Below are 24,657 nucleotides of genomic sequence, written 5' to 3'. Positions count from 1 at the left end.
AACAAAGTAAAAGTACAGATTTTTCCCAAAAAATTTACTCAAGTAAGAGTAAAAGTACCCATCTTTAAATATACTCCAAAAAGTATTAGTTACCCCAAAAAATTACTCAAGTAAATGTAACGAAGTAAATGTAACTCGTTACTACCCACCTCTGCTTTTGAAAACCTTAGGCCGGTGACACACTGGCATATTGCACCTGTCAAACATAGTCTATTTTTCCGTCAATACTGTTGACAGTGTCCTTTATTAGTAGGCTTTATATTTATGCTCAACATGAAGTATAGATATTGTTGTCGTGAAGACAAGATCCTGATCTGTCGGCGGACTCCCTCTATGTCACCTACAGTAGCAGCAGCACACCATTCTGGTGTGTAAAGACACAGAAAACGCGAAGCAGCCGTCACGCCACGCAGCCAGTGTGTCACCGGCCTTCAGCTGCAGGCCGGGATTTGCGCTGAACGCGGAGACTTCCGCCACTTAATATGTTCGTTTGGAAACACGAAAATGTACCTATGTTCCACGCACAACATATTGCATTCGGTCATTCGGTACACATGTGCACGTTACCGAAAGCCCTGTACCGAAACGGTCCGGTACTAATACACGTACCGTTACACCCCTAGTTTCTACATGTATTTAGCTTTGATTTAAAAGAAAACAGCACATCCTTTTGGCACGGCTGATACAGAATAGCATACGCAGCATACAGTGATATGGAGAGACACAGAGGAGACTGTTGACAAAGGAATTGAAGTCATTATTTTTGTTTTCTTCGCTTAGAAAAAGTATTCCCATCGCTTCATAACGTTACAGTGGAACCACTGATGACAATTCTGATGATGCTTTTCATACTTTTCTGTACTTTGACAGTGTATTTTACTTGGCAGTCTATGGGACAGTCACAAGCCTCCCAGTTTTCATCCAAAATATCTTAAATTGTGTTCTAAAGATGAACATAGCTTTTACGGGTTTGATGTGACATGGGGGTAAGTTATTAATGACAAAATTTTCATTTTTGGGTGGAGTATCCCTTTAAGTAAAAGTTAGTGACTGTCATGCACATGATTCATGACGGCCTTCAATTTATTTGAGAAAGAAAATTTAACTAATAACTGATGCATTTAAGAAATCTGCATTTGTTTAACTGTACCCACAACGGGTTGAAAGTCTAACCATTAAATATTTGGGTTCGATCCAACGAGGGCTGCACAATTATGACAAAAATCATAATCAAAATTCATTCCCTTGAAACTTAATTATTAATTATGATTATCACAATTTACACTGAATTATGTTTATATCATTGTTTGATGCAACTGCATGCCATATTTTTATATGAAAATAAACAAGCTGAAAACACTAACTGAAAAACTTTTAGTGCTTTTCTATCAAATATACATCGTATTGGTTTCTTCTTTAAATTATAAAAAAGTAAAAATATGAATGGTATTATAATGTTATACTTAAATTAAATTGATGGGAAAAACCCTTAAGATAACATGTAGAAAAAAAAACACATCTTAAGCACACAGAATAACATAAGTGGACTTTGAACGATTAATTGCAGCTTTGAATGATTACGTAATTGTGGCATCCATAATTGTAATCGCGATTAGAAATTGTATTAATTGTGCAGTCCTAGATCCAACTCAATACAACAACTAAATATAATCCAAATTATAGCAAAATCTCTTGTGTGTAATTAAGTCTGAAGTAAGGGTAAAAGCTGCTTTTATTTGGCCTTTCAGTCAGGGACTGAAGCAATGCTCAGTTTAATGCTTAATCTGCTCTGCTAGAGGCCTGATGAACTGACTAGGTTCTGTTCCAAAACCGAGGAAGCTGCCTACATGAGCAGCATTTTAAGTGCTTTGGACCTGAAGGCTGTTCCAACAGGCACCCCACTGAACACAATGATATTCAAAGGACCCATGACAAGTTATTCATCATTTACTGGATTAATTGTAAGGATTTATTTAAAACATTTTCTCTCACCCTTTCAGTCCCATTTTATATTAACTGGCCTTCACTATTAATAAGTTGATACAATGCACAATCTGCGTACATGTTTTTACATTGCATTAATATTTTAAAACAAATACCGACAATTACATCTGTAATTAATTTCTGTAATTAGATTTATAATTACACCGTTAACCCATCCCTTACACCTACCCATACCACCCAACCTGTCCCTAACCTTACCCGTATCCCACATCAATAACAGGATAGTGTTTTGCAATACAGTGTGAACACAATACACTGTACTTATTTTTTGATGTAAGTATAAGGCCACTTAATCTAAAGTGGGACCTTGAGGTTTAATAAAATAAGAATTTATTCTTCTATGTCTATAAATCACACAAAGCTACATAAGTACATATATAGGTTTTCCAAACCCCAGGTTCCTAAAAAAAGAAAAAATAATAATAATAATATATATATAATAATTTTGTGTTTTTTTTTTTTTTTTTTAAGAGGTGAATTAAAATAAGAAATATCTTGATTTTTAGTTGTTTGGTTTTGTTTTTAAGGGTTAGTTTTCTGTCATTAATTAGTCACCCTTACGTCGTTCCAAACCTCCGCTCATCTTCAGAGCACAAATTAAGATATGTTTGATGAAATCCGACAGCTGCACAGACAGCAACACAACTGAAAACACATGCACGAACTTTCTCTGGAACCATACCAATGTAAACAGCGTTGTTTATGTTCAGGAGAAAACGCGCACATGCATCGTGGTACTCTCCAAAATGGCAAAAGATGGTAACTTGGGGGAGAAGAATTGTTGAATAAAGTTGTTATTTTTGTTCTCTTTGTTTTTCTTTTCTCACAAAAAGTATTCTTGTAGCTTTGCAAATCTGAAGATGAGCCACTGATGTCACATGGAGTGTTTTACCAATGTCCTTACTACATTTCTGGGTCTGGAAACATTTCAGTTGCATTACTGTCTATGGAGGGTTAGAGAGCTCTCAGATTACATCAAAAATATCTTAATTTGTTTTCCGAAGATGAATGGAAGTCTTACGGGTTTGAAACGACATGAGGGTGAGCAGTTAATGGCAGAATTTTCATTTTGGGGTGAACTAACCCTTTGATGCTTGTTTTGTCTTATTTCAAATTATTTTAACTAACCTAAAGGCCATCTTGGAAGTCCCTGTGCCCCTGGCTGAGATCCATGACCCTTATAAAATCTCTTTTTTTAGACAAACTCATTGGATGCGCCCTTCAAAGATAATGCATTATTTCAAGGTCAGTCAATAAAATCCTTCCAACATGAGATAACTACAATACAATGCACTGTTTACCTCTGAACTCGGCTGGTCCTGTCCGTCCTGCAACCCGTCCTGATCAGACTTGGGTTTTTCAATGTCTAGCGAGTCCATGCTGGAGGCAGAGGCCGAGTTGATGCTAGAGCGAGAGGAATGGACAAAGGACCGCACCTCATGCTCAGTGACCGTACCCACCGACCCCGTCCTGCGATGATGATGATGGGAGGTCGGCCGCCGCATGGTGGAGGAAGAGTACGGTGCTGAGACTGTAGAGCCGAAGGATGTGGAGCTCTGCCTGGCTGCTTCGTCCATGCTTTGGGAGGCTTTTTCCAGCTGGGCTGTGATATCATCCAGAGAGAAGTTGGATGCCAGCGTGGGTCTGCTGCTGGAGCTGCCCACCCTGACAGTAGAGGCGGGAGAGGCGCGAGTGCTACTGCTAGTGCTGCCACCGCTGCTGCTCGCCCCTCCACTGCTGCTGCCCATGTGCTTGGTGCTGTGACTGCGTCCGGGCGGGGGCTTCTGACGGACTTTAGTGTCCCCTGTCAGGCCAAGGCGGGAGGAAGCAGTGCTAGGCTTACCGATGGTGCTGAGCTCCTGCTCGATGGAGCAGAGGTCCGCCATCAGAGCATCCAGATCCACTGCGTCACCCTGGTTCAGAGCCTCTGTGAGGAAACATATGTGCACATGTAAACAAATCAGTTTTAAGCATGTCAAATATTTACCGAACATATCAAAATCCTTGTGTTCCATGAAGTCATAATCACTTTTATTAAAAACAATATGTAATTATGCTTATGTAGTCATAATGAATGTCTTTCGAATGCACAGTTCTCAGTTGCATGAATCATTTTGAATCAGCCCCCATCTGAGGTTATAATGATATTAGAATATAATAATGTAATATTGTGGATAATAATCGAATATATTGTAATGCAGAGTGTATAATGTGGCCTCACCGTTGATGTTATAAACAGAGAAGCGGTAGGCCATGTTGGCCATGTTTGTCTCTTGTCTGAGAGGTGCTTTCTGCACCTTCTCCGGTCTCCCATCTTCTACATGTAGACTCTAAAGACAGTAAAACAGATACACAAAGAGTGGTGAGACTACACATATAATGTAGATACAGCTGTGTCAGTACTGAGAGTAACACTGAAGAGGGATTTCATGACTATCTGATTAATTTGAAAAATACAGATTATCAGACATTCATACTTGAAACCTTTTGTTGCATAAAATTAAGAACTAATAAAATAAGTTTTAACAGGAAATTGAAATGCATCTATGAGGACACTGCACAAAACTGAATTGAATGACTAATTGAATGACTGACAGACTCATCACGCTGCTTAAAGTCTCATGGGTATTGACATCACAAACCTAATCTACACTGACAACCATGAGATTATTACACAAATGAACTGGTTATCACCTTTGTCAGTTTGTCCAGCTCTCCAAGCCATGCTCCAAACATTTTGTCCAGGTCCTGGTCCTCTTTATCGCTGTCCTCCTCTGCAGCGTGATCCAGCTCCTCATCTGAAAACTGCTCCATCTGAAACAGGAAAAGTCAAGGACTTTTGAATTTTTACAGATTTAAATTTTTTTTAAATGGAACAACCTTTAAAAAGGTTTAAAAAATAAAAAATAAAAATTAATATTTCTTAACATTTTTTTTTTTAATTGTCATTTAAGTTTAAGTAACCTAACCTCAAATAGAAGTTACATTTGCTTACTGCAAAACTACTACACTACCATTCAAAATTCATATTCAGCGAAGACAATTTAAGAAAAGTGTCAGCAAAGACATTTATGATACAATATTTTTTTATTTCAAATAAACGCTGTTCTTCAGAATTTTCGATTAATCATAGAATCCTTAAGAAAAGTGTATCAAAAATATTAAGCAGCACAACCATTTTAAACTGGTTATAATAGGAAACATGTCTTAAGCATCAAATCAGCCTATTAGAATGATTTCTGAAGGATCATGTGGCACTGAAGACTGGAGTAATGTCTATAATGATATTTCACAATATTACAGCTTTTACTGCATTTTTGATTAAATAAATGCAGCTTTAGTGAGCATAAGAGACTTCTAAACACATTTAAATATCTGTAAATTGAGACTATTTTAATTCAAATTTTAGTGTTTCAGAAGAAAAGGAACTAAAAGCACTGCCAATGAATACAAATGTCAATTGACTCTCATAAATTTGACATATGAACCTGACAACATGCTGCTTTCTTTGAGCTCTGATGCACATGCATTACCAAGACCTCAGATTTCAGAACCAGCCACTTACCTGACATTTCAAATCACACACTGCCCTCTGGTGGACACAAAGACACAGACACTCTGTCATGATAATGCACGACCGAGGCAGCACAAACTAATGTTGTCACTATTGTAGATTATGAAGTGCTTATGTAACATCATAGACACATTTTTTCTTGGTACTCTTGCGTTCAAAGCATAAAAGATTTATAGAGAACAAGAACCCCATCCTGTAGAATCTAACACTACGCAGGACAGATGGAGACCCTGTGTGTGATGCACACATCTGTATATATCAGTGTCTTATCATCAGTGTTTATATCAGATGGTTTGGAAATCATCCTATCCAGTTGTAAATGGTTTTGGCAAGCTTAGCAGCAACACATTTCAATCGCTGTTAAAACACAGAGCCATTACCGCTCTCCAGCGTCTGTTTCTGTACCACACATCAACCCTCTCAAACTCTCTCATAAGTAGTTTGAAGTTTATGTACTAGCCAATGAACAAAATAAGCACTGTGCATAACAGAATGGGAATAATCCTTTTACGTTATTAAAATTCTTCTCAGGTACTTTGGTCTGAACATATGCTGTCACTGGTGAGGAAACCTCATGGACAGACTGTACCAGGCCACACAAATCTTCACCATAACCAACCATGTTATGGAAAAACTAGACATGGGTTATTTACAGCAGTTGTTGGAACAGTTTCCAAGCCAGTCATTCTGAAGCCAACATTCCATAGGTTATGTACGATACGCAGGGGGGTTCATTTGAAATCTGGCAACCCTGTAATTGTGGGTCAGTCCTTCTCAAACATGCAGAAGGAAACTGGGCAGTGGAATGATGAAGTGCTAGCCAGATGTTGCAGAGTTTAGATCTTCATCAGAACAGCTGGCAGGATCATTAGAGATGGAGACCAGAGACCACCGCAAATATCTTAAACACACCAGCACAGCTGAAGAATGATCAACATCACAATACATGTCCAATTACCACTTTTACACAATCCACCGTTTCATGATGCTTTCACTGTACAGTGATTGTACCACAAATTATAATACCATGGTATTTTGATATACACTACCATTCAATAGTTTTTGGTCGGAAAGTTTTTACTTTATGTTTTTTAAATATGAGCCTTATGCTCCCCAAGACTGTATCTATTTTATAAAAAAAATAAGTAATAAACAGAAATATTTTTAAATATTATTCAAATCTAAAACGACTGTTTTCTATTGGAATATATTTTAAAATCTAATTTATTTCTGTGATGCAAAGCTGAATTTTCAGCATTACTCCACTCTTCAGTGTCACGTGATCCTTCAGAAATCAAAGTTTAAAAGAACAGCATTTATTTGAAATAATAATCCATTATAAATGCCTTTACTGTGAATTATATCCTTGATAAATAAAAAAAAAGCTTAGTGGCCCCAATTTTTTGAATGGTGCCATATACTATGGTACTGAATTATTACCATATTCATTGACTCATGGGGATTGGGGTTCGAATCCGGCTTGGTTTAAATCCCGACCCTCTCACTTTCCTGTCTGTCATTAACTTTTTCGTAAATACAGGCTAAAAAGCCCCAAAATGCCTCAACTATAGAGTAAATGGTTAATTCTGGATTCTAAACAGGTCGGACTCAAGTTTCTGGAAAGTTTTCAGATTCAGATTCCACTTCTCACACGTTCTCTTGGCCTTGATTTCTCGACCCAGATCTTCCGAGCTTTATCAGCAATTGTTTATGTATGATCGGTTTAGAGAGAGTGAGTGAATACACGGAGAGAATTAAAGGGAAGCGTTTCAAGGTGCTGTGCTACAATTAGCTCCCTGTGGTTAGCAGCCCTGTGATTTGGGCCGGGACCGGCAGGCCTGGGGCGTGGGCCGCTACAGACACTCAAACTGTGCTCAGAAAGAGCCCTGCTGCTGACACACACTGGCCTGTGTAGAAGAGCGTGCGAGTATGTGTGTGTGTGTACATGTGACAACATCATCATCATCACCAGAAGGCCTGCGTTCACACGTGCTGCGAAGTCATGCCACGGTAGTCTAGTCTAATAAATGCTGGACCGGACTGCTTGGCTCGCACCTTCTCTGTTTTCTGCAGAATCCATCTGGAGACAGCAGCCACGTGCAGCATCAAGCCTGCAGAGGAGGCATCTGTTTCACATCACTGCCTTACACATTCCACTCACAGCAAGCTCTTCGCTCTGATGGAGTAAAGCAGGCACTCCTGTTGCCTCCTACATGGAAGTGTTAATACTTTATACCTATACTTAATTAATACAGCATCATGTGTCCTACCAACACTGCCACACTCTTGCTGTGTCCACATTCTGTGAGTGGTCGAAATCCTACTTCAGATCCCTATTGACATAATTATCATCAAAGGAGATTTTAAAACAAGCTACTGTATGCCAACCATCACGTGTCAGCTGGGAAACAATGATTTCTGGGTGCTGTAATTGTTTCTTGCATTGGTGCCCTAAAAAACAAATACATTTATTTCATGTTAAGTACACTATAAATACATTTACATATACATGTACTTAATAAAAATAATCTGCAGTTGTACTTTTAGCACCCTAAATTGGTTTAATTAAAGTCTGCTAAATTGGAACTAATTTTGCACTTAATGCATTTGTGCAGAAGTACTGCTGAAATCCAACTAAGGATATACTATACAGTGGGTACGGAAAGTATTCAGACCCCCTTAAATTTTTCTCTCTTTGTTATATTGCAGCCATTTGCTAAAACCGTTTAAGTAAAAAAAAAAAATCCTCAATGTATATACAGCACCCAATATTGACAGAAAAACACAGAATTGTTGACATTTTTGCACATTTATTAAAAAAAAAAAAACTGAAATATCACATGGTCCTAAGTATTCAGACCCTTTGCTGTGACACTCAAATATCTGCTGCACTTAAGGTTCCTGAGAGCACAGTGGCCTCCATAATCCTTAAATGGAAGACGTTTGGGACGACCAGAACCCTTCCTAGAGCTGGCCGTCCGGCCAAACTGAGCTATCGGGGGAGAAGAGCCTTGGTGAGAGAGGTAAAGAAGACCCCAAAGATCACTGTGGCTGAGCTCCAGAGATGCAGTCGGGAGGTGGGAGAAAGTTGTAGAAAGTCAACCATCACTGCAGCTCTCCACCAGTCGGGGCTTTAGTGGCCCGACGGAAGCCTCTCCTCAGTGCAAGACACAAGAAAGCCTGCATGGAGTTTGCTAAAAAACACCTGAAGGACTCCAAGGTGGTGAGAAATAAGATTCTCTGGTCTGATGAGACCAAGATAGAACTTTTTGGCCTTAATTCTAAGCGGTATGTGTGGAGAAAACCAGGCACTGCTCATCACCTGTCCAGTACAGTCCCAACAGTGAAGCATGGTGGTTTTTCAGCTGCAGGGACAGGACGACTGGTTGCAATCGAGGGAAAGATGAATGCGACCAAGTACAGGGATATCCTGGATGAAAACCTTCTCCAGAGAGCTCAGGACCTCAGACTGGGCTATTGCAAGTATACTTTGGGTACATTTTAAATATCTTGCATTTAAAGACCGATATTATTCAAAGGCCATGCAATTCTCTTCAGTAGTGGCAGAAAAACACATTTTAGTTCTAACATTAAGAAATAGTAGTAAGTAATAGTACTCCAAATATAGTCTAATTATAATTTTTCTCAAGTGATATGTCAGAATAGATTTGAACTGTACCCAGTATGAAATAAATGTATTTTAAATATATTACTGTTTTACTAGTGTGTACTTGCATATAATAAACAATCAATTGTATTTTAGTTCCTTTCACTCTGAAAAAAATCCTAGCATTCAGAATGAAAATTAAAAATTAAATAAAATGTATGCATTTAGCAGACACTTTTATCCAAAGCGACTTACAGTGCTGCTAACGCAATGCTCTACCACTGAGCCACAAGAACACAAGATTAAAAGAATGAAACAGGATTAAAAAAAATATATATTAACAAACAAAATACACAACGTCTACAATAAATTATTTCAAGCAAAACTGAAACTACTGGCATGTGGGAATATGCTTTATAAATAAACTTAAAATATATTTGGCACATAAAGCCAAATGTGTGCATATTGTGCAAGTTTTGCATTCTTGATGTGAATTCATTTCTAAATTTGTAAAACTTTCAAACATATTTAGCTCATCTAACATGTTTCTGTAAGTGAAACAAAAATGAAAATATGCAATTATAATGAACAGAAGTTTTGAAGTTACACCTCATTTAAATTTTTACTGATAAGAAATCATAAGCAGCAATGGAAATATTAAATCTGAGAGCATGTAGCTGTGTATGTGTGTAGGAGGACAGTCTAATGTGAACAGGAAGTGTGCAGGATGTAATGGATTCCTCATCCCCCTCGCGGCTTGTTGTGTAAGTCATCCCTACAGATGAGGGCCATACCAAACCTCTACCATGTCACAACAAACACACACTCCCAAAAGCAGTTCATCAGAAGATGTGACTCATTGCGTCAGTGACATTTTAGATTACATAACAAATGGCCCATCAAATCCTTAAATGACCCAAAGTCAGAAAGAGCATCGTAAATCAAGAAAAGGCACATCTCCACCCAAAGATGCCATTTCACAATCAACCACCATCAACCATCAACATTTATCTGAGAAGTGGATTTACTAAGAACCCTGGTTAATGAGCAGCTAAATCCTAAAGAATGAATTTAATGGTGATAACTGTTGGGCCGTTCCAAAAGATGTGATTCAACTTGCAAGAAATAGCAGTGTATTTACTCAGTGATGCAGTCTGATACCAGTGGAGAGCAGGAAATCGTATGACCTCTCAACAGACCAATGGGACCATCACGGATGTTCACAAAAGGCCACCCACTGTTCTACACAATATTTGATATAGTATATTTTATATATATATATATATATATTTTTTTTTTTTTGTTATTTAATTATAATCATATTTATTTTTTTATTTATTGAAAATTACATCTGAATATTCTCCTCATTAGACTCAGTGCCCATGATCTTTCCCATGATCCCAACTTCATATGCTGCTTGCAAATGGACAACAACTGATTCCCACTGCCTGACCTTATAATCTTTCAACTCTGGGCCAGAGGTCAGTAGAGTGTAATGGAACAAATGGAACAAATTCGCGAATGAAAGCCCGATATCTGGCAAAACAAAAAAAAAACTCTTAAAAAGAGAATGATAAAAGATTAATTAATTTATGCCATTACCAAGCCCAATATTCACAGCGTCATTAATGTGATTTAAAGGGCATTGATGGGCTGTGTGGGCCTATCAGAGGCATTAAGTTTTAAGAGTTAGTCTAAGAGTTAGTCTGTTCTCATGAAGAAGGTTAAAAATGGATGCAAGGAGGCTTTGAAGTGGGGTAGTGACCCCTGTAGATTCTTCACACAACACATGGTGGGTTGCATATAATGAAAGTGTGTTTGTAATTAATGAGGGCATGGTAAAGCCCGGAAAACACAGAGAGACTAATGCAAACCACAGGTCCAAGCTGGCCTTACAGAAAGCCATGCATCACCACAATCATCACCAGTGAGTGCATCAAGTGACTCTACATATTTCCAACATGAGTCAACAAAACAGGTTATATTAAATGGGCATGATTCAACATGTAAATTACACTATTTAAAACGTTTGGGGTTCCAAATAAATTTCAAAATCAGTGTATAAAATCATATCTAATGGATCATGTAACACTGAAGTAATCACTGCTGAAAATTCAGCTTTGCCATCACACGAAAAAATTATATTTTGATATATATTTATTGTATAAAAGTGTTATTTTAGATTGTAATAATATTTTACAATATTACTTTATTTACTGTATTTTTCATCAAATAAATGGAGCCTTGGTGGACATAAGAGACTTACTCCCAAAAATGTTTTAATTTTAACAAATCTTACTGAACCCATACTTCTGTGTATACAGACCTGTTTCAGCCAGTACCCACAATGATGGATCAATAAAAGGGCAAAAAAAAGAACTTGTTTGTACTAAACATGAAACTATTTGAATCAATATTTGAATCAAAATAAAATTATCAGCATTAATTTATACAAAAAAAAAAACAGAAGCATAAATTTGTTGCCATGTTAAAATAAGTTGGCACTGACTTTGTGTAGATTATTGCAATTAGTCTACTACCCTGCACCCTTCAGAGTGTTCTGTCTTTCTCAAAGAGTGGGGAATAGTGATACTCACTTTTAAGTGGAATTTACCCATGATCTTATTTAACTAAGAGCATTCCTCTGAAATCATCACATGACCTTGTGTGACATCTTGTGGCAACAAACTGCTTCAAAACAGCAAGTGCGCATTGATGCGTCCAATTTTACAGCAACATCCAAGCAAATTTCCTGAAATCTCGATTTGGAAGCAGAAATATGATCTGATGTATGAAAACTCACAGTCTTGGAAGGAACTGTAGACACGTGGCTCAATCTAAGCAGTTCTTGGACTCTTGCATCCATGCAAAACCTTATCCAACCCCAACTACTGAAACAATAAGCAAGTACAGATGAGATTTACATGAGGAGCCAAATGGAAAAAAGAAAGAAAACATTGGAGGGAGGCAACTAAAGGACAGGTGCAGGAACTGCCAAAAGCTAATAAGACTTTTGAAAATAACAAACCTATACCATGGACTGAGCAGTCATGTAAAAATATACAGTAACCATTCAGTGTGTATAAATCTGATTGCATAGCCCTTCAGAAATATTTTGAAAAATTACCTTTATTTAATATATATTAAGTTTATAAAACACTGGAACTGATGGAATTAAACACATAGAAAAAGATTCTGGAGTGAACAGAAATAAGCGGTAAATGCTACAATGGCTGGCTTTCAGCAGATCGTTTAGGACCTGCAGGAATTGCTAACTTTACATCACCTAATAAATATTAATGAGCCAAACTGATGGCTTATCTCAAATATCCCCTCACTTATCTGTTCTTAAACCCTGTCAGACACGTTATGGAAGTAGAAAAAACTATAATCAGTGCATTTAGAGAGTAGTTTCCATTCGCAAATCCAGCATTCATCTGATGCAGACGTGGTTTATTCCAAAAGCTCAGAGCTTTGTGTCCTTGGGGGATGCTTCAGTTTGCAGATCTTAGATTTATTCCCCCCAACTTCAGGAGTAATAAAGATACAAAGGGGGGTTTGCTTTGTTGTTGGGCTTAAATACAATAACCCTATGCAGACTGGGCATAATTACAAAGCAGCATTCATGTTCTTTGTATAGCATGAGTGCAAATGTTCCTCCAACCACACCACAAACTCAAGTCCAGTCACTTTTTTTAGTAAAACACGGAGGAGCACTGAGTGGCCATTTCCCACGACTACGGTACAGCTGTCATCCTCAGGGATGGGTGACTCGGGACACGACCGCAGTAAGCTCCTCGGATGAGGCAGATTCCAGCTGAGCTGTGGTGAGGATACAAGCAGAACGTCAGGGCAGAAAGAAATGGCTTCAAATAAGATCCAGATTTTCCTTCATTCCCTCTGCCTTCATCTCGAGGAGAATAACAAATGTACTCGTGGTGAGGACGAGCTGGCCTCAGTCATCGTAGGAAAAAATGAAAAATGAATCAACAAGAGAGTCCAACTCTCAGCTTAGTATTCCAGATGTGAGCGAGGGAGCATGGAAACACACAAACATAACACATTCTCTCGCTTGCGTATGAAATCACATGCCAAAATAGACCGGAAACCATCAAAACGGGGGGCAAAACGGTCGAGGAGTGAGATTATCGGGTACACAAAGTTTGAAAATATTAAGCTTTATTAACATTTTCCTCCCTGCATACCTTTCTTTTCCTCCCTGTTTGTCTCCATTCTTCTTCGCAATTTGATTGAGATTACTCCCCAGAGAAAGACAGGAGTGTCGTAGACAGAAAGCTGGAGACAGCCTTCCACACAGTCAACATAAACAGTACCAGGGCGATGTTTAGACTGAGGTTCAGGACACAGTGCCTTTGCGATTAAACTGTCTGCGAGTAGGCTCTTTATAAATGTTCAAAACAAAATAGAGAAAGAAAAAGCAGGAGGAGAGATAATAAGCGGAAAAGAAGGGAGTTTTATCTCGTTTCAGTATCAAAGGGAGGTCCCTTGGCGAGCCACTGTGTGTGGACACCACACACACACACCCGCATCTCTATCTAGACAGGGACCAAAATAACAAAACAGATCTTCAGAGAGGTTTGTGGTTCTCACGGATAAATAAAACCAAGTGACAGCACTATAAAGGTCATAGCCAGAGATCAAAGATAACTGACTATATAAACACTGTATAACATTCCCAAATTCCCAAAAGAACATTTGTAGCTAGGGTCAATGACAAATAGAAGTGTCCATAACAAAGAAAAGGATATTAGTCACGTGTCAAATTCTGTTACATATGGTCCTGAAAATTCTTCAAAAATTCAATGTCTACATTTTATTTTTTTAAATGTGCATGGTTTAACCATGAAGTACACTTCGTATACATCACAGTGGACAAAATGTATATTTTCCATAAATATATACATTTAAACACATTTTTCAAAGTGTGTGTGTATGCGTGACTCTGATATGCATGTATAAAGTTATAGGACATTGTCAGAAACGTACTGACCTTGAACAGTGTTGTATTGTTGACTGAAACTGAAACTAAAGCTACAACGATTAATGATCTTTCGTAAATTGAAATTAAATGAAATCATGAAACCTATTACATAAAACAAATGAAAAAATACTTGGCATCTGAAACAAATACATTTAAAGTTGAAGTCCTGCAGTTATAAAAACTAAAAAAACAAAGCTGAAATAATTATTACAATTATTATTATTATTGTTATTATTAAAGTTAGAAATACTGTATATAAAGTCATGAGGGTCTGCTATATAGTAAGCTTCTGTTTTAATTTCTTTCATTGGTGGCACCACATGACTTTGATTTAGTGGATAAAGGTTATTTAATTATTAATAAGTAGTGGCGCAGCATTCTTGAAAAATCATTTTTCCCTAAAATAGAATACAAGTACCTGCCAAACTACAATGAAAAGTTTTCCTTTCTTCTAATAAGCATTTCCTCCTTTATTCTACCAGTTATATCAACCTGACATATTTTACTTTATGTCCCCGAAAATATCAGAATCCAATTCACTTAAAACATGCTCATCACAGAAGACTTATTTTCAACTTACAGTACGTATGAACTGGATTTTTAGTAACGGATTTAGGTGAATAAAAACATCACATAACAAATGAAACATAACAGCTCTCAAATGATAAGTTGCATAAAGTGCATGACACATGGTGTCCTGGCAGTGTGTAAATCTCCTGCTCAACAGATGGTACTGTCTAACATAATTCATCTCATTCGAGTCAGCACAGGCTGTTAGAGACCACATACAACCGGCAGACTCAGGTGCAGGGATGCTGGTGCTCAGCCAATGCCACTGTTTCTGGCACGATCCCTACATATGGGAACGAGCATAGGCCGTATTCCCACTGATCCCACAGCACTGCTATGGCACTGAGATCCTTAAGCGTTATTAAAAAGCAGCCATTTATCTCCAAGAGAGACTGAAAAACACAAAAGTATGCATGTGACTGAGTGCCACGTTGTGCTCGGGGAAAAACAGACTGAAAATATGAAAGAAGAGACTGAAAAGAAAAAAATAGCAAGAATTCAGCTGAGGATGTGTGCTGGAAATGTTTAAGACTTCTCCAGTGGGAGCATTTCGCCAAAGACTGATGGTGAACAGGTCTGACAAACAAAGTCATGATTGCCTTTCCATTTACTGCACAGGGCCTGGATGGTTATTTCCACTACAATTTTTTTTCGCTCTAAGCTAAAGTTTACATTTGATGCCCCGTTCTTGTGAGCACTACATTCTAGTCCATGAGATCAACTCCAAGTCCCAATGACATGCTAGATACCTAACTGCAGTGAGTCTTTAGTAACATATGATGTTCTTCCACAGAGATCTTTATATACAAAAAAACTAATACATCCAAATGTAACTACTTACATTTAAAAGACTTGACTTTCAGTCTCCATGGCCTGCTGAAAAAGCCTCTTCAAAGACTTTTGGAGTTGTCATTCAGATCTGGAACATCCAATTTTCATGATCCAATACATTCCTGATGAATAAAACAATCTCTGTCCTTCAGTTTTTTCACATTTAATATTCTTTTTCATTCTGAAATGGATTATTATGGACGGAAAATAGATTCCAATGAAAGTTACCACTAAAAGACAATCAAATCAACCCTTAACTCCTGAGTGGTTATCAAGAGTCTTGAAGAGGAAATGGATGTTCAGGAAACAACTGAGAAAGCTAGTCTAGCAGAGTGATTTTAATTGCTCTCATCAAGGGCATAAAGCTCAAATCTGGACATGGACCAAGCATACAAACATTTTTACTGACTTCAGTTGTGGCTGAATTAGATGCAAATTCACTCTCTGCCAGCAGGTGGTGCTTATGGAACAGCAGCGATACAGCGGTTCCTTGGTTACTGCTGTAAACAAACCAGCAGTGTGCTTTTAAATACTACATTAATATGCATTATACAGAGTTAAGATGAAAAGAAAATAGCATCTTAACTTTTCTGTAGACAGACAGTTCCCGTCAGAGATACATTATATAAACCCTTCAGCCCCAGTTCAGTATTTAGAATTTCTTCCTATATTTCAGTGATCTTGCTCGGCCTGTTATTTTCTCCTCTTTGCATTCATCCTCACTGTCTCTGACTTCCATTAATTCCATTTACAGTTTGCTTATTTGCCCATTTCAAGATTTAGTTGTGTGCTATTAATAGTTCTATAAGTTTTCCAACCATTAGTCAGAAGTGTATGCAGTTAACAGAAATTGAGGAATGGAAATGATTTGTTCATCAAAACACTAAAATAACAGCCAGAGTAAAAATGTCACTGTAAAAACACTGTGCAAAGACAGATGAGGTACATAAAACTGGCCACTGCTCTGGGCGGCACCGAAGGCACACTCATGCTGTTACGTAACCATGCGGTCTAATTGCTGTGTACTACCAGACCTGTTCAATTGCTGTATAATGTACCAGCCCTGTGTAAAAACAGCAGCCTGTCTACATGACCTTTCAGAGCTAAAGTCAGAACAAGAAGACTGTCTCACACCCGCCTGAGCTACAACCATCACACATCTATCACTGGACCACACTTTTCCATCAAATATTTCATTAAAATTGGCAGAAGTACACTGAGGACTCTCAAGCAAATTCTGGAAAACAGTTCTAAGAGTTGTGTGATTTTTCATGGCTACTATATATGAGCATGTTTTAACAGACCCCATGAAATCAAAGTTTTGTGCATTTAAGTCTACATGTGCTTGCTTTGAGGTCATCTATATGCTAGTTTATACATTAAATTTGAAATTTGAAAAAATTGATGACATACTAAAATGCATAGCCAAATTTTTTTTAGATCAAATGCCTTCCACTAACATCAGTTGTTTCGAACAAAGAAAGATATTAATCAATTTCTTAAATAAATAAAAAATATAGAAAGGGAATTCAACATGCCCTTTCCAAACAGCCTGTTTCAAATGGAAATTCATCAGAACAGGAAGAAAAAACGCTTAACAAGCCACTTTCTTGGGTTCTCATGAATGTGTACATAAACTCAATATTTGTGATCAAACTTAAGTTGCAAATCAACCAAACTCTTTGATCACACATTCACTCAGTATGTTAATCAGGATTAAGTATAGAAACATATCCTCTTTGATGATGTGGAGAGTTTTTTTCCCCCCAAGGAATGCGCTGGATTAAATGGTTATAAAATTTAAGTCAAATAATATCTCAGTGGCACCACAGTCTCCATGTTTATAACCTTCAGAAATCACAAGGCAACATCTAGAGCTCAACACACAACCGTGTAGCGACACTACAGATAGTGGAAGAATATGCACAAATCAATCAGTCAATTTGTCACACAATGCATGTGAAAATGTCTTCACGCTAAGTGCAAAAGTTGCGGTACAAAGCAGAAATCTGGAATGTCCCCGCTTTCACGAGGAAGGCATAAAGAAAACCATGTGTCAATTAATTTGGTCCAGGACTCTTAACAAGTTGCAGGTTTAAATTTGCTGCAGACTTGCATAGATGGCACTATTTGCTACCCATAAAAGCAAGAATTTCAGTGCTCCTTTCCTGAAGTGAAGAACACTAAATCCTCTGTGCAGTTCCCTTTCATTGCTCTCATTATTGCGAAACTATTGTCAATGTTTCCCAACTTGATGGCACTGCAGATTTCCAGTCTGTACTAAAATAACCTTGTGAGTTAACAGAAGAGATGTGTCTTTATTCAGTCAGATCTGCCATGCTTCTGTCATTTCCACATCCCTGACCAGGATAAACAATGCGCCATCCAACACTCTCCATGGTCAAACGCCTCTCTGAGGCTCATGGGAGATGACGGACCAACCTAACGAAGTCAAAAAAAACGAAAATTACTCAACAACATCTCCACACGCAACCAACAGAAACTAGGCTTATATTTGACATTAGGCTAAAATTTGGTTTCAAAGACAATAGATCCATAATATTTTACAGATGATAAATGTCCATCAAGTTGGTTTGTTCGGGTGGGAGCTCATACAATTGGTTCACTTTCCAGGAAAAGATGAAAACAACAAAAAGAGAATGATCATCTCAAACAGAAGCTACAGAGATGAAAATAGATAATTTCCCATGTCTCCAAAAGCAGGGTGTCATTCACCACTGCTGTATATATATGTGTGTATATAGGAGGGCAATAGTGTTGATTTGTAGGTTGTCTCAATATCCTAGTTTTGCCTTTACCAAGAGCAATTTTACCTCACCAGATAATCAATTAAATAACAACTGTGCAGTGATTTTTGTAACAAGAAAAAAAACATAAGTGTGTATTGTAATCTAGATAGATAGATTTATTTGCATTCAATTAATATTTATACACAAACCTATGTTCACTTTTTTATGCATGAAGATCTTATCCATGTGAGACCTGTTTTCACCTTTGGACCAACAAACCCATAGCCAGAAACTACTGTAATCAACACTCACAGCTACATCCACCCTTTTAAGAGAAAAGGTAACCGTCCTGCTTTATTCAAAGAAGTAAAAATAATGGAAAACAAATGGTGAAGATACTAAATATGGGAGCCCACTGGACCGGGGATAGTTGATGGTGTCTGGCTCTAGAACAGCTGCCTGTCCATGACCAAATTAAACACTGGAACCAAAGCAAGGCCAAGTATTCCAGCCATTTGTCTCGTCAATCACGTGGTCAATTCACATTAGTGAGAAAGCACAGGGTTTAGGGCAGGAGGGAAGAGAAAAGAAGGATTCGAAGGTCCTAACATCCTGCAACAGAGTGACAAAGCATCACTAATGTCATTAATCACGCACAACTGAGTGCTGTAAATGAGAGACGTGCATGAAGACTCCCTGCGTGGGCTTGGCAACACACACAATGGGTGAGAGTCTTCACACGCGGCTCTGCCAATTAGATGCAGAGCAGAGGATCCAAAACAAACTCCAAATTAGCAAATTAGCCATTCTGTAACCCCAATAGATGTACAAGTGAGCTTTATTCAGTAAAACTCACCTGATTGATCATTACTTGCTAAAAATCATATCCAAAAGCTCAAAGTAATATTTGCAACAAGGACGCAAATTGAAATATAAAATGTAAATTCAATTCTTGAGCATTATGCAAGACATAAAAGTCCTATGCACAGGTCTAGATGCCCCTTTACACATCTCCAACCCAGAAGGGTCTGCTGTCTGACACATATTGGCAATTCACCAGACGTTGCACAGATGCTCCAGTTTTACAGCAAGTGCGTCAAAATATCATGTCATCCACTACGTCTACTAGTTAACAAGTCACAAAATATTAAAAATAAAAACAAAGGTTCCAAAATGTGTTTTTGTTTCGATGCAATAGAAGAACCATTCTAGGTTTTGTAAAGAACCATTCAGTGAAAAGTTTTTATAAGTTAATTTTTTTTTTCATTTGGAGTGTGAAGAACATTTAAATAACCTAACAAATCTTTTTCCACTAAATAACCTTATATGTATTTAAATGGTTCCATTAATGTAAAGGTTCTTCACAGATGCCAATAAAAAACATATTTTTCTTTTTCAAGAGTGTACCAAAGCCATATCAGCCAAGCCTCTCTAATGTCACAGTCGTATCTCAAAGGTTAAATATAAAGCCAAGGCATAAACTCTAGCTGGGATAAAAGGGGGCAACACTGTCTGCCTCGGGGCTCTTAGGGAAATTAGGGGCCCTTATTCAGTAACAGTACAGAGACATATCAGAGGCAGCCTTGCTGATGATACCATTAAATTTAATGAGTAAGGAGAAAGAGGGATTTCTGCATTAGTGAATGGAATCAAAGAGGACGATTCTGGTACAGCACAGTCCAGCTGAGGCCCCCACATTTACACACAGCAGGGGGTTTTGTGTTCATCCACAGAGACATATGAATCAATACTGTCGCCAATTCTCTTTTCAAGCAAAACCACAAGATTTGAACATGGGCCAGGCTGGCAGAAGTGCCAGTGTACACATCCCAATGACCTGCAGTTCATCAGTTTCAAAGATGAGCCTAATTTGAGTTCATGCAAACATGGCCTAGAGCTGGTTGGAACTGTTTTCAAATGTAGATCACTTGCCATGCTACACTAAACCCATTAAGTAATGTTGAGGGAAGTTGAGGGCTGTGAGTTGCAGCAACAAAGCATCCAGAAGTCATTAATTATCAATGAGCCTACAATGTAAATCTACAGATTTAAGAGAATAAAAAAAGTGTATTATAATATAACATACCACTCAAAAATGTAAAAAAATAAATTAATACTTTTATTTGGCAAATATGCATTAAATCGGTTTAGCAGTGAAGACATTTATAAAATATTATATAAATAAAAAAAATCAGAATCAGAATGAGCTTTATTGCAAGCAATGTTTACACATAGGAGGAATTTGTTTTCATGACAGTTTTTTTTACAATTTACAATTGTAAGTGTAGGTATATTCCAATAGTAATTTATGTGCAAATGTGCAAAAACACTGTTCTTTTAAACTTTTTTATTAAAGAATCCTGCAAAAAAAACTGTTTTCAACATTGATAATAATAAGAAATGTGTTTGAGCAGCAAGTCAGCATATTAGAATGATTTCTGAATGATAACGTGACAGTGAAGACTGGAGTAATAACTGCTGAAAATTCTGCTTTTTTTCACAGGAAAAAAAAAACATTTTAAAATATATCCAATATTTTTTTATTGTACTAATATTTCACAATATCTCACAACATTATTATTTTTACTGGCTACAGTTTTTTGATCAAATGAATGCAGCCTTAGTGAGCATAAGAGACTTCTTTCAAGCAACCTTTTGAACAATAACAATGTAATAAAATAAAATAAAGTTATGTGGTAACACATTAGAATGGGTAGATAAAAGCACATTGCACTCCTCCATTATCTGCTTTCCTGTGGGTGCTCTGACATCATTCCATCACTTCCTGTACCCACTTGCTCTTTTCTTATCTTCATGAAACCAGTGCAATCAGAGCAGTCAGTTTGTATGGTGCTGAAAGGTCAAGTCGGAACAGAATTCAGTAAAGTAAGTCTGCTAAGGTCAACACCACTTCAGGATCTACATTTGAAAGAGCTCATGAGTCAGCCAAAGGCCATTCTTCCAAACAAAAACAAAGATCCTGGTTTGTATATGTTATGAATAGAATCAAAACTATCACACCCTTTCTAGAGGGCTGCAAATGAGACAGACACACAAGCCGGCCCTTGAAAATTAGACATTTGGATAGACTGACCACAATCTGACCCATCTGGATCCTCTATTGTGTTAGGCTTTACTGGCACATAAATGCCACTATCCACGACAAGGATACAAAATAGAAATACATTTTTTAACAGCTGGTTTGTGAGATAGGTAATTACATTTTAGAAAATGTCTATCTCTTTATTTTATATGATGTATGCCATTTTTGCAACCCTGTTACCAAATCTAAGGCATGAAACAATGATTTGAACAATTCTGTTAATTTATAGCAAATATTAAACAGAAACAGTTTCGTATTCAAAATGTACTTAAATAGAGACAATTAAGTTTGAAAACAAATCTTGGTATATTATTGGAGAATTTATAATACTTACATTTTCTATAAATAAAGAAACATTTTTTGTTTTTGTTTTTTTTACAGTAACTTGGGCAAAAGAGTTGAATTATGCAACAATGATAAAAAAAGAATTTAACATCAATTCATCCAATTTCATCACCAATTTTCAATTAGATGTGATTTCAATATTAAACATTTTATCAAAGAATTCATGATTTTACTGCTTTAAAAAACTGAAGCAATCTCTATCCCGTATTATGGAAAATACCAAATAAAAGCAGTGTGATCAATGCGACTGAGTCATGCAGGCTTTAGGTAGCAGCTGAAGTCAAGAGTTACTAGATACTCCAAAATCAGCTCACAGTGGGACAGAGCGGCTGCCCGGGAGCAGCACATACTTTCAGATTCTATTTCCATCTAAACCAAAACAATTAGAAACGCAGCACCTTTGCACAGGCTGTGTGGAAAGCTGCTTCTTTGGCATCTAGGGAACTAAAAACAGCTTTTCTTCAAGGCTACTGACATTGATTTCATTCTCCCCTGACGCCCTTTACCAGTGAATCATGTGACTACAAAAAAATATATAAACAACAATATTAAAGTATCTCTTTACAGTTTTGAAAGTTTAACCATGTCTGACAATTTTACAAAATTTCCAGTAGGTACTAGGTATCTTGCTCCTCAGACAACTGGTCTAGACACCTAATGCAAGAGAGAAAACACCAACACTCTTGTCCTGCACTGCACTGCACTGATGAGGAAAATGACACTTTGTATAATTATTGTTCAAGGTAACTTGAGACTGTGAAGTCTTTGCTCTCGCAGTGGTGGGGCCCCAGGGGTCTGACGTCCTCTCTCACTGTCCCCTCTCATTAGCACAGAGCTAAAGCCGGCTCTCTGAAGAGAGGACCACACTTCTGCGATTCCCTCTGAGACGAGACATGAAAAGGCACTAACTGAGAGGGTGGATGGAGGGAACCAGCACTAAGGTTTCGAGGGGTTAATGATAGTGTCTGTGTGCACACATGCGCTGGAATGTACGGCAGGCGGCAGGTTTCAGACTTGATAACAAGGCAGACGACACACAGGGATGTAATTCAGGAACATCAGAGTCCTGGAGGAGAGACTGGGTCTACTGTTTCCATATGTCCCCACATGCTTTCACTTTTCAAATGGAATTACCAATGCAGACAGACTCTGTGGCAAGCGAACGGGAGGATCCGAGGCTTAAAGCAACATTATTTGAGATTTCGCTAACTTACTCAGAGGCTTTATGGGCTGGGTATGTTCACAGACATTATGTTGCTTTCAAAACATGCATCACATGTCTATGGAAATATTCAGAGTGTTATTAAAATATATTATGGAATGTTTAGAGAAAAAAGCCAATCACGCATTCAGTGGTGTTTTTTTTTCTTCAGGGAACTCAACCTGTGGTATGACACTAAAAATAAAAAATATATAAATACATCACTCCACCACCTGAGATTTCAATATCTGAACATTACACCCATCACCTATATTTATAAAATCTAAATTAATTTTGGCAAATCATGCAGTCAGCCGTTTTAGTGCTAAAGAAAGCTTACCTTTGGTTCTGTGGCAGTGCCAAGCTGATTTCTGAATGGAAAAGGTCCTCAATCAATCTGTGGAACAGAAAAGAGAACTTAATTAAAGGTGCCCTGGCCCATTATACATTTAGATAAAAAAGGAGATTATGTAGCTGTTGCTCCATGATATCAAAATGCTGATTTTAAAACTGTCTTTAATACTATGATTAATGTGGCCACCACTCATAAACAAGTTGATATGACCAATAAAAACTTGAAAAAGGTTGTTTAATGGAACACGGCTCTAGTGGTCATGACTGATCCTGAGCTGTTCAAATGTTTCAGTATTATAACCCAAGATTCAATTAATGCTTAATGCATGCACATAATGCAAGCACATTCGTTCTTTAAACAAGGTGAAAGCTTTGATGGAATAACATTTCAATTAAACTGAAAGCAACTGATTGATCAAGTCTAACGACATAAATCTATGAGATCACAAGAAGCAGATGTTGACATGGGTCTGGTTTCTGATTTAAAGCAGAGAAACACATAGCCTAATATATCATTAACTCTTAACTCTCACAATGAGGACATTAAGTTACATATGTATACTGCTATATAGAGAAAGATTATATTTAGAAACATCGAAAACATGAGCACTTCGAAAGAATGCATTTTATTACATTTACTGTATTCTAATTAACATGACAATAAAACTATAACTAATTAGTCAAATGATATTTAAAACTATCTGTCTATCTATTTTAGATAGACACAGATTATAATAATCTTGATCTTTTTGTATAATAATTAATTTTTCTATTTTGGCTGTTTAATATCAGATCTTTAAAGAGTAGCACACAACAACTGCAATCTATTTCATCATGTGTTTAAAAGTTAACAACAGTATTTACAAGTTTAACACTTATTTAATGTGTTTTTTCATATGCAAAATGCATTTATGTAACACAGATATTCATTCTCAAATGAGAAACATCTAGCATTTTAAGCTTGACATAGCCGTGAATTAATAAATAAGCAAAATAAATGTTTTATTGTAGTAGACTTATGCTTAGTTTTTTGGTCAAAAAAGTGATGTTGTTATTGGACACTTCTAAAAATAGGGGAATAAACGTTGTATAGGAAGTATAGCATGTCACACTATAGGACACTGCTGTCACTGGTTGTCATTTCATGCCAGTGCCCCAATTACTGTAGGAAGAGCTGAAGAGCTTAAGCAGACTGTATACAACTCCTCAGATAGGCTTTGTTTAAAACAAATGCTGCGTATTCCCTATAAGGTATCCTGATGTGTTATATTTAAGACTAAATATTATCAAATACTAATAACATATTAAATTCTGCA

The 24,657-nt window shown here is 37.3% G+C and overlaps 1 protein-coding gene across 5 annotated transcripts in view; it reads right to left on the bottom strand.

Annotated features, from left to right (window-relative positions):
• raph1a (Ras association (RalGDS/AF-6) and pleckstrin homology domains 1a) overlaps window positions 1-24,657 on the bottom strand; it is a 73,179-nt gene that overhangs the window by 24,335 nt on the left and 24,187 nt on the right. For all 5 annotated transcript variants that reach the window (XM_059499757.1, XM_059499758.1, XM_059499760.1 and 2 more), the window contains exons 2-5: window positions 23,328-23,384; window positions 4,699-4,818; window positions 4,226-4,334; window positions 3,306-3,931 (exon numbers count right to left, since the gene is read on the bottom strand). In XM_059499757.1, coding sequence (XP_059355740.1) covers window positions 3,306-3,931; window positions 4,226-4,334; window positions 4,699-4,818 — 855 coding nt within the window. In that variant the 5' untranslated portion in view covers window positions 23,328-23,384. The remainder of the gene's footprint in view (window positions 1-3,305; window positions 3,932-4,225; window positions 4,335-4,698; window positions 4,819-23,327; window positions 23,385-24,657) is intronic.

This window comes from Carassius carassius, chromosome 19 (genome assembly GCF_963082965.1).
Source record: "Carassius carassius chromosome 19, fCarCar2.1, whole genome shotgun sequence".
Lineage (NCBI taxonomy): Eukaryota > Metazoa > Chordata > Actinopteri > Cypriniformes > Cyprinidae > Carassius > Carassius carassius.
This window is presented reverse-complemented; position numbering and strand designations above follow the sequence as displayed.